General features: G+C 37.6%; 1 protein-coding gene across 1 annotated transcript in view; it reads right to left on the reverse strand.

Moving 5' to 3' along the window:
* Positions 1 to 748: 748 nt before the first annotated feature.
* Positions 749 to 12,142, reverse strand: part of LOC124551245 (DNA repair protein XRCC1-like) — a 65,054-nt gene continuing 53,660 nt past the window's right edge. The window contains exons 13-14 of the mRNA XM_047126239.1: positions 9,200 to 9,266; positions 749 to 1,040 (exon numbers count right to left, since the gene is read on the reverse strand). Of these exons, the coding sequence (XP_046982195.1) occupies positions 936 to 1,040; positions 9,200 to 9,266 (172 nt within the window). The 3' untranslated portion in view covers positions 749 to 935. The remainder of the gene's footprint in view (positions 1,041 to 9,199; positions 9,267 to 12,142) is intronic.

Genomic DNA, 12,142 nt, shown 5'->3' on the forward strand with positions numbered 1-12,142 from the left:
TAGGAAGAAAAATCAGAGCAAATGATGTAATTCATAGGATGACAAATATGACACGACAAAGGAACAGAAATTAGGAAAAAAACCGCATTTAAACCAATTCATTGAAAAAATAATGACAAAGTGATTTTGATAAGGATTTAAAAATAAAAAATTTCAAAGCATCTGAGCAGATTTGAAGCCACAACCTTTTGCATGTAAAGATAGCAGCTTAACCTTACACTATGAAACTAGTCTGTAGAGTGTTACTATTTTTAAGGGTGTCGAGTATCGCACAAAATTCCAAAATCTTTTACGTTGATTACTTGCAAACGAGGGCCCACCAGGGTGAATGGCTGGCAGGATGCGATTCCTTGAACCTTAACCAACATCATTCTACAGACTATTTCAAAAAGTCAGTCCCACCACTGGGGACCTCTCCTTGTATGTACTACTGGTAGACACTCATAAAAGTGCAACATACTCCCCATTTTCAGCTTCGTCTCCTCTAACCTTTGCCACAGCTGCCACCCTCTCAACATCAGCTCCAAGTGAACTCTGCCCCCCCTCCCCTTTCACTAACCTATCCCTTTTTCTGCCTTTGGGAAGGCACAACCAATTTCAAAAACTTGTGGATGTCTCTTGGCAGTATTTAGAGATTCGCCTCCTGAATGTAAATAAATAAATATATAAGTAAATTTGATGTTGTATAAACTTATCCATGAAATGGTAGGTTCTCTTCCTAATGGGACTAAGGAAATTAAAAAAGAAGACAAAATCTTAAGAGTCTTTTAATAACACCGGAATCAAGTACACTGCAATATTAAAGTATCACATATGAATAAAAACATTCATCCATTTAAATTAATGAGATAATTGTCAATAAAAATGACAGGTAAGATCTTTTGGACGAGGTAGTGACTGCCTGCAGCCTGATGACAAGCTTCGCTTTACTTCGGCTACTCAAGCTCGAACGGAGCCGTGGGCACGAGTTTGCGAGTGTCATTGCACTCCCACACCCACGCTGGCCTCACTGCCGTACATCTGCTGTGGTCGAATTTCAACTGCAACGTGACAAAAATTATCAGTGATTGCAGCTTTCACACAAACTTATATACGACAGCTGTGCACGAGAGATGCATCTACTGATCTACTAAGCAGAAGCATTATAGCACTTATCGTTTTCTACGAGAGAAAATAAAGTCATCTGATACTGACAAAGAAAAAACAAAATTCGGAAATAAGTATGTTTTTATTTTTCAACTAGGCACTTCCTGGTTACTTGTCTACCTCAAATCTTCTACTAGACAGGGAAAGGAATCAAACCAAGCTATACTAAAAAAATTTACTGATTTTCTTTGCATTTATTTAAAATCATTACTGCAGTACATAAACTATTTTAAAAATTTGCTACAGAATTGATTTATGTGTTAATTACAAACAACATTTTTGCAAGAATACATAAATTTATTTGCCTGTGAAGTTTGAACACAACAGTGAACAGTGATGTTTGTAAATATAACTCTAGAAGGCGAAATGAATCACAGTACTCTTCATTCAGTCTTAATGTGGCGCATGAAGGATTGGAATATTCAGCCATAAAAAAATCTGTGAACATCTACTCCATAATGCAAAAAATTAAAGAATTAAGAGACATAAATTGAAATTATATATGCTTGACAACTCCTACTCCTAATCCCCTCCTCCGCCTCAGCAGCAGTAGAAGAAGAAGAAGTTCTGAATGTGTAATGATGTGTGCAGAGATGCCAACTTATAAGTAATGCGCCGGATAATGCAAGGAGTGGGAGGGGGTTGTGGCAGGATATTTTTGATGCATCGCTAAATCAGAAATTATTGAAAAATCAACACACAATTGATCTGCACTATATCTCTGAAGTACAACTGAAGAATCATTTTTTGAATGGAATACTCTAGTTGCCCCCCCCCCCCCCCCCCCCCCCAGCAGCTAGCAGCTCCTGTTTGTTGAAAGTACTCTGGTGACATGCTGCTTCTTTCGAAATCGTATGCATCCTCTGCACTAACAGAGCACTTAAACAGTTCTGTGTTCATATTAGCATGAAATTCTGTATTGTTCTTCCTCATCAAACTAAAAACTATCCACTGGCGAATCAATGTGGTACTAGAAGAACAGCTATCATGAGCTTACTCAGTGAAGAGTACTTTCTTGCTTCTGCAACATCAGTGAGTTCTGAAGTCTCATACCAAATTCTGTCCGCCTTCTCATCCTTTTCAGAAAAGAATGTATCAAATTAGCACGGACTGAACTCTTTGTCAACTTCAGTATGTATCTTTATTTGGCTCTTTGTTGACAATGCACTCACATGTTTTTGTACAGAACAGTATGACATCTGAATAAAAAATTTTCAATGTAGCTTCTGCTAGAGCAACTTCCTTTAATGTAAGCCCTCATGTTTGCTCCAATGACCAACTCACTGTCATTTTTCTATTATTTAACAGATCGAAATGTCACATGAAGCAAATTACTATCAGACTCCGGAACTGTGGATGATTTCATAAAGCGAACAATAAAGTTCACTGAAAAGATTATTTAACTCTGAATGAAGTGTACGAATAAGTGCGGCCCCTAGTTGGAGGAATACATTTAAAGGAGCTGATAAGTGGAAGAACAGAACTGAGAAACAAAAGATAAAGTTTATTATACGGATTTTCAAACTGTGCCTTAACTTGTAGAAATTTTGAGGTGGCCGTATCAGGATACCATTCACAGAGGAACATCTTCGAGTGCCACTGTTCTAAGACCCTTAATGTGCGCAGTAAGACAGACAACTGCCTAGTAGAAACAGACGCCAATATTTTGTGTGATTTTTCACCGAAGACAAAGCTTTAAAGCATTTTGCCTCCTTGAACTCTTTAGCAAGTAATAAGAAATATAAATTAAAAACTGCTCAGTATTAATATTTATAAGACCATTACAGCCCTTTTGAGCAGCTAAGTGTGCAAGATGACAATCGCAGCCTCAAACGTGAATATTGGTATTTTCTTTACAAATAAAAGAACTTACGCCTTTGGAAACACCAGTCAAATTATTTGCATTGTCACATGAGAAACCTACATAGTTATGCCATGGCATCTCCCACTTCTTTAGTTCATTATCCAAAACACTGAATATTCCTTTGCCCGTGTTGTCGTCAGATTCTCAAATCGACAGAATTACAGTTCATCTGCATGTTTTCAGCATCAAAAAGCGACACTACTGGGTAGAGTTTTTCGCCATTCGTATCGTTACTGCCGTCTGTTGCCAGGGCAAGGGACTAGCATTTCATTAACTTTGTTACCTTTCCCTCGAAGCCACACTTTTAACTAACACTCCCTTTTTGGTTCTTGGTACTTGGAGGCTATTTTCGAATTGGGGAACATTTTCTTGAACAAACTTCCTGGATGGTCACTGCATGCTAAACTCAAGTTGTGCTCAACAAGGAATGTCGTCAATAACAGCTCTGTGTTTGTTACCAAACTTTCATCTTTCAAGAATTTACTAAAATTGTTAAATTCTTGTTTGTGTCCCTCAGCTTACCTGTATCTGAATGAATTTTGCTAGCCATGTGTTTGTGGCAATCTTCTCTTCCACCATGCGCACCTAGAAAATCCTGCCTACACACACTGAAAAACACGTAGATTTGGGGGAGCGCAGTATACAGGGCCATGCTTTCGCGTATTCCTCCCTAAATTTTTTAACAATTTTGTGTTTGTCTCTTAAAGTGTGTCACTTGTCATGATACCATCACCACACATTTTACTCCACCAGAAATCACTTCATCATTTATTTCAAGATATTTTGAACACATTTCCTCGACACATGTTTAGTATGCGCCAGAAGAGCATTCAGTGTTAACTTGTTTAAGAATATGTCACTAAACGGAGCTTGACTACAATTTGTCATCACAACAAAACAAAGAAATTTGCACAAGAGCTCGACTGGCATCTATGGGTAGCAGACGTGGGGATGTTCTATAACCATGCAAACCGTCAGAGGTGTCTACGGTCTTGCTGCCATGATCCTTTTCATGTCCGTGGTGCTCATTTCTGCTATTCACGCTTCAGTCTTCAGTGATACTTTGTATCATTAGTTATACAAGAGAGACTTAATGACGACAAAGGATCTGCGCTACATCATTCAGGTATATAATTTAGACGACGATGGTGTACTACACCCTACAGATTGTGTTTAGTGTTGACTCTTGGATGGCACAAATGAAGGCGACTTCAAATTTTGTGAAGTTATAGAAGGCCCAAGGCAGTGTACCGCCAAGGTGTCCCCAATTAGATGAACAAGATTTTTGTTTGATTATTTCAAATGAAGCATGTTGCAGATTCTTATATATACTCAACTTAAATCGGTAGTAATATGGTATCCTCACATCCTCTCATTATACATGCAACTCTAACAGGTCACACTTATTAGTAGCGTATGTGCAACACAATAAATTCGTACTAACATCTGCCTTCCTTCAAACAGATGCATAATGCTCTTCCTCAGTAAGGAAATCAAACATATTTTCTGATGACAGTGAAACTGTATTTAAGGATAAAATTTCTCACATAATACATTACACCACTCACAAATTATTAATTTTCATGTTAGTATGCAGAGTCAAGAGGAATGATCGATACAAACTGTCGGCTTTGGCTAGTGATGTAATGTTAATGACTGATGTCATGACACCTTTTGATGCATATATTCATGGTTTTGTTTTTAGTTGGTGAAGCCAACAAATGTAAAAGTAAAAGACAAAAACTTGGTGACAGACTGAAAATCCAGTGAAGATGATACTAAAAAAGCCTGGTTATACTAACAGATGGATCTGTAGCTCAGTTAGTTTGAAGAAACAAATAGTTAATAACGTCATGTTATAGTCGCCACATTGTCTACTGAGTTTGTCACGTTTTCCATGTCACTGGTCAAAATCAACAACTCATATTGCACATTTCTCTACATCTGTGATCCATTTAATGAGCATATATGGGGCTTCATAAAGACCGTGTGTCACAGGGTTTTAACTTAAAGACGCAAGAACAGTGAGTAGGGAATGTTATTGAGTATCCAAGTGAAAAAGATTACTTCAGTATCACATCCATGGAAGCATATTGCTTGTGTCTCATGACACATTTTATGTTGAGAATGAAATCACACCCAAGGAAAAAATGCAAGGTGGGGCAATTGAGACTACCCACAATGACCATGACATAATTAAGCTATAGTATATGGCATACATTTACAAACAGAAGGAACTGCATACTGACATTTGTTTTGCATCAATAGTATTATTTGGGTTGCCTCTGATGAGTTGTTTATATCCGAATACTTCAATTAGTCTAGTGAAATGAAGAGCATTTAATCTGTGACAATTACAGGGATATATATAATTAAGGTACATGTGCATGACATCAATAGAGAACACAACCCCACCATTAAAACAAATTTCCAAGAGGAAGAATATTCAACACTGCAGTATACCGCCAACAGTTATCTATGATTTTAAAATATTCAAAGGCTCACAAATCATCATTGTGACATTTGGATCAGAATTTAATCTGAATTACTTTCAGCCATAAATTAAGTTACAAATTATCATATACAATCCCAAAACAAATAAAAGCTAAGTTCTCAAAACATGCTCCTATTACAAATTGCTAAGCGCATGAATATTTAATCTACATTACTTTCTTGTGAGGTTGGCAAGGGGAAAGGGGCGGGGTGTTGGTGGTCACTATCACACTCTACGTTGTAGCGTCCACCGCCTCTGCATTTCTTGTAGTTCATATAACAAATATGTATGTAGTATGCATCAAAATACTCATCTACGTCCACTATCTGATACAGGTTCTCCGAATTTATCTTGCAATTTTAGTTTTTATGTGAAAATTTCATCAAATATTCCAAAATCCATTAAATATATTGGGAATGTAAACATTAGGAATTACCACAGGTGAATCTGTTGCCACAACTTTTAACTCACAATCAAAGAATCACCTTCCAACCTAATCCAGAACTCGGGCTACGCCATAGATCAGTCTGTCACCACAGTCAAGATTTCAGGGTATGGTCGGGTCCAATACCCCTTACTAGCTCCTTTTTATTCTTTACAGTTTCATTTAAATAGGGAAGTCGGACTCAACACCTTCCTTTCAGCAATGGCACTCATTTACAGTTTCAAGCTTTCCGTGTAAGCACTGTATCATGATGGCTTCATCACAGAGGCATCTATTGTTTGATGTAATCAAAATTCTAAAAGGGGCAGAACAGAACAAGCATACCAACTATCTATCAAAAATGTGAAAAGTAAAAAATGTTGAGAATTCAAGTGGTAAAAAATGTTTTGCTCTTGTGCATCCTTTTGAGCACTTTATTTGCTTCCACTTACAGGTCACCAAAAAATTGCAATTTTTGCCATGTCATTCGTTAAATTTTAATTATTGGAGGAAATTCATAATTATTACGATTGATTCCATGTGTGTGTGTGTGTGTGTGTGTGTGTGTGTGTGTGTGTGTGTGTGAGAGAGAGAGAGAGAGAGAGAGAGAGAGGCTAGTAAAGGATATACCACTACACACACACACACACACACACACACACAGACGCCACTGCCCACAGTAGAAACATTGTCGCATCTAACCAGTTCTGCAGTACGTAACGAATGGCCCCATCACTTGCAATGGAGAACAACACAAGTCTCAACGGAAACTGTAGATTCATAGAATTAAAAGGAGAATCAGGATCATCATCAATAGGCCCAATGACCTCAAAAACTGTGTATTCATCTCCTCACATAATTATATAAGTGAAGTACTTGATAATCAGATTTGCAAAGTATTTTCATTGGAGAGTGTAAAAGGGACCAGTTCAATATAAACCAGCTACTCCACTAACTTCAAGAGCTGATTTCACATTAATCTATATTTATCTTAAATGATACCAATGAACCATACAACAAGTTTATGGCCACATTTAAGCTTTTTTAAAAATACCTTTTCTCAAGAAAAAGACATTCAACTCTGAAGAAAAAAAAGGGGGGGGGGGAGGGGGGAGATCACAAAAGGGCTAAAGATATTATGTCAAAATGAGATGAGACTGTCCCAATACTCCAAGTGAAATATTAGTCCTGATTTTATTACCTACTCAAAAAATACAAACAAATACTGACACAGGAGGGGGCAAGGGCGACAAAAACTAATGTGTAATTCTGAGCAAAAAACTAAAGCAACCTGGCAAATTATAGGATGAGAAATGTGTGCAAGGTCAGTTACTCACAGTAATATAGAGCTGATTGTGAACAACAATAAGCTGACCTAACCCAGACAAACAGCTAGTGCATTCTGTCATTATTTCTCAAACATAGTGCAGCAGTTGATAAACTCGCATCGTGACAAACAGCCAGACAGTAAGATAGTACAGTCAGATCAAAAAATTCAAGCAAATACATTATTCACATATCCAACACCACCTGAGGAGTTGTAAAAATTATTAAAGGATTGCCTAATACATATTAAATGAGTGCTCATGAGATACCAGATGATATCATCAAAGCTAGTGCAACGGAACCACAATTAGACATAATAAATTCGTCATTCAAGAGTGGTGTATTTCCAAATAAACTAAAACTGCAAAAGTAACACCTCTGCTTAAGAAGGGTGCAAAACACAAAACTGCTAATTATAGGCCAGTGTCAGTTTTGTTAGGCTTCACCAAATTTATGAAAACAGTGTTCTTTAGAAGATTAACAGCCTTCTTAGATGACTTACAACATGGGTTAAGGACTGGAAACTCAACCCCATCTGCAATTTGTGCCTTTTTAAATGAAATACTAAAAGCAACGCATGCCTAGAATATTTCTTGATCTTAGAAAAGCCTTTGATGTTACTGATCATGACATTCTTTTGCATAAGTAATTATAGGGCAATCTGAAATGTGAATCCGATCAAATCTTAATAATCATCAACAGATTAAAAGACATAAAATATAAAGACAGTGAATCACACATATTTCTACCTTTTGCAGCAATAAGGGGGGGGGGGGGGCGGGGGAGGGGAGGGATAATCACTTATGGAGTTCCATAAGGGTCAGTTCTGTGCTGTGTCCTATTTCCGCTGTATGTAAATGACTTGGCTACTAAAATGATGGAACCACAGTACTTTTTGCAAATTCCATGAATATTCTTAATTAAATCACACACTGAGGCAAATCTGCAGGAAAGTGCAACATCGGTTATGCGTAGCTTAGCACTGTGGTTCAGGACTAATAGTCTCATTATAAATTCTGAAAGAACTGTGGCAGTTAAGTTTTGCACCATGCAAAACCTCTATCCTGCAAACCTTGTACACCATTGAAGGAAAAAATGTCACCAACGTGAGTTGTACAAAATTTTTAAGCATGGATATTCAGGAAGATTTGAAGTAGGTGATGCACATTAGCAAATCTTAATAAAAAATTGAATACTTGTATGTGCATTGTTAGGATTCTCGCTCACCATACCAACTGCTCATCAGTGATGACCACATATGATGGTAGTATACAGTCACTACTGATGTATGGAATAATTATTTGGGAGAATTCCACAATTAAAGTAAAGAAAAAAGTTATCAGGGTGATGACGAAAGCTGAATGCAGGGATTCCTGTAGACCCCTCTTTTGGTCTCAAAATACTACCTCTGCCTTGTTTGAATATATGTATATTAAGTACTAAACTTTACAAATGGCAGCATTTAAAAGAAAGAAAACATCTTCAAACATAACTATGATATACATGCATATGAAACTAGGCAGAAGCTGAAACCACACACAAATGCAGTAAGAACAAACTTGTCCAAAATAGGAATATATCGTACTGGAGTTCAGCCATATGTCTCCTTATTTAAAATCCATACCAACTTTAAACATATTTAAGGTAAAATCTAAACAGTTCTTGCTTGACCACTGCTTTTACTCTATCTCTGAATTTCTGGAACATTATAGTAAGTAAACCTCATTTACCATATAGTAAGTAAACCTCATTTACCAAACACTGAGTTTCACACTATAATTTACTCTGCATTTATCATGCCGTCTCACTTAGTACCCATTGCTATCATACGTAGAAGCAACATAGTATGACAGTTTATATTATTATGCACTTTGTACTGACCATATAATCACAAAGACTACTGCAACTGTAAATTACATACTCACTGTTTCTTCAGTGTACTTACTTTTTCACAGTCTTTTATTCTGTCAGTTACGAGATAGTTGGCACTTTCAACACTTGAGGTGACATCTCTGAAACAAAGAGAAGACAGTAGAGCATTATTTACATCCTGACTAGTGCACGAGAGGCAATACCTTTCTCAAAACATGAACCAAAGCATTACGTAATCTTGTATGAAGCCAGTCAAGAAATTATGTTTTATATACAATAATGTCTTAACTGTTGTTGTTGTTGCTGTGGTCTTCAGTCCAGGGACTGGTTTGATGCAGCTCTCCATGCTACTCTATCCTGTGCAAGCTTCTTCATCTCCCAGAACCTACTGCAACCTACATCCTTCTGAATCTGCTTAGTGTATTGATCTCTTGGTCTCCCACCACGATTTTTACCCTCCAATACTAAACTGGTGATCCCTTGATGCCTCGGAACATGTCCTACCAACCGATCCCTTCTTCTAGTCGAGTTGTGCTACAAATTCCTCTTCTCCCCAATTCTATTCAATACCTCCTCATTAGTTATCAGATCCACCCATCTAATATTCAGCATTCTTCTGTAGCACCACATTTCAAAAGCTTCTATTCTCTTCTTGTCTAAACTATTTATCGTCCATGTTTCACTCCCATACGTGGCTACACTCCATACAAATACTTTCAGAAACTACTTATTTCTCTCCTTCAGAAACGCTTTCCTTGCCATCAACAGTCTACATTTTATATCCTCTCCACCTCGACCATCATCAGTTATTTTGCTCCCAAAATAGCAAAACTCATTTACTACTTTAAGTGTCTGATTTCCTAATCTAATTCCCTCAGCATCACCCGACTTAATTCGACTACATTCCATTATCCTCATTTTGCTTTTGTTGATGTTCATCTTATATCCTCCTTTCAAGACGCTATCCATTCCATTCAACTGCTCTTCCAGGTCCTTTGCTGTCTCTGACAGAATTACTATGTCATCGGCGAACCTCAAAGTTTTTATTTCTTCTCCATGGATTTTAATTCCTACTCTGAATTTTTCTTTTGTTTCCTTTACTGCTTGCTTAATACACAGATTGAATAACATTGGGGATAGGCTACATCCCTGTCTCACTCCCCTCCACACCACTGCTTCCCTTTCAAGCCCCTCGACTCTTATAACTGCCATTTGGTTTCTGTACAAATTGTAAATAGCCTTTCGCTCCCTGTATTTTACCCCTGCCACCTTTAGAATTTGAAAGAGAGTATTCCAGTCAACATTGTCAAAAGCTTTCTCTAAGTCTACAAATGGTAGAAATGTAGGTTTGCCTTTCCTTAATCTATTTTCTAAGATAAGTCGTAGCGTCAGTATTGCCTCCCGTGTTCCAACATTTCTGCGGAATCCAAACTGATCTTCACCGAGGTCGGCTTCTACTAGTTTTTCCATTTGTCTGTAAAGAATTCGTGTTAGTATCTTGCAGCTGTGACTTATTAAACGGATAGTTCGGTAATTTTCACATCTGTCAGCACCTGCTTTCTTTGGGATTGGAACTATTATATTCTTCTTGAAGTCTGAGGGTATTTCGCCTGTCTCATACATCTTCCTCACCAGATGGTAGAGTTTTGTCAGGACTGGCTCTCCCAAGTCAATCAGTAGTTCTAATGGAATGTTGTCTACTCCCGGGGCCTTGTTTAGACTCGGTCTTTCCGTGCTCTGTCAAACTCTTCACACAGTATCATGTCTCCCATTTCATCTTCATCTACATCCTCTTCTATTTCCATAATACTGCCCTCAAGTACATCACCCTTGTATAGACCCTCTATATACTCCTTCCACCTTTCTGCTTTCCCTTCTTTGTTTAGAACTGGGTTTCCATCTGAGCTCTTGATATTCATCCAAGTGGTTTTCTTTTGTGCAAAGGTCTCTTTAATTTTCCTGTAGGCAGTATCTATCTTACCCCTAGTGAGATACGCCTCCACATCCCTACATTTGTCCTCTAGCCATCCTTGTTTAGCCATTTTGCACTTCCTGTCGATCTCATTTTTGAGATGTTTGTATTCCTTTTTGCCTGCTTCATTCACTGCATTTTTATATTTTCTCCTTTCATCAATTAAATTCAATATATCTTCTGTTACCCAAGGATTTCTACTAGCCCTCATCTTTTTACCTACTTGATCCTCTGCTGCTTTCATTATTTCATATCTCAAAGCTACCCATTCTTCTTCTACTTTATTTCTTTCCCCCATTCTTGTCAATCGTTCCCTAATGCTCTCCCTAAAACTATCTACAACCACTAGTTCTGTCAGTTTATCGAGGTCCCATCTCCTTAAGTTCCCACCTCTTTGCAGTTTCTTCAGTTTTAATCTACAGTTAATAACCAGTAGTGTGTCGTCAAAGAGTCCACATATGTCCGTGGAAATGTCTTACTATTTAAAACCTGGATCCTAAATCTTTGTCCTACCATTATATAATCTATCTGAAACATTCCAGTGTCTCCAGGCCTCTTCCATGTATACAACATTCTTTCATGATTCTTGAACTAAGTGTTAGCTATGATTAAGTGATGCTCTGTGCAAAATTCTACCAGGCAGCTTCCTCTTTCATTTCTTACCCCCAATCCATATTCACCTACTACGTTTCCTTCTCTCCCTTTTCCTATTATCGAATTCCAGTCACCCATGACTATTAAATTTTTGTCTCCCTTCACTATCTGAATGATACATTTTATCAATCTCTTCGTCATCTGCGGAGCTAGTTGGGATATAAATTTTTACTACTGTGGTAGGCCTGGGCTCCGTGTCTATCTTGGCGACAATAATGCGTTCACTATGCTGTTTGTAGTAGCTTACCCGCACTCCTATTTTTTTATTCATTATTAAACCTACTCCTGCATTACCCCTATTTGATTTTGTATTTATAACCCTGTATTCACTTGACCAAAAGTCTTGTTCCTCCTGCCACCGAACTTCTCTAATTTCCACTATATATAACT

Source organism: Schistocerca americana, chromosome 9 (genome assembly GCF_021461395.2).
Source record: "Schistocerca americana isolate TAMUIC-IGC-003095 chromosome 9, iqSchAmer2.1, whole genome shotgun sequence".
In the NCBI taxonomy this organism is placed as follows: Eukaryota; Metazoa; Arthropoda; class Insecta; order Orthoptera; family Acrididae; genus Schistocerca; species Schistocerca americana.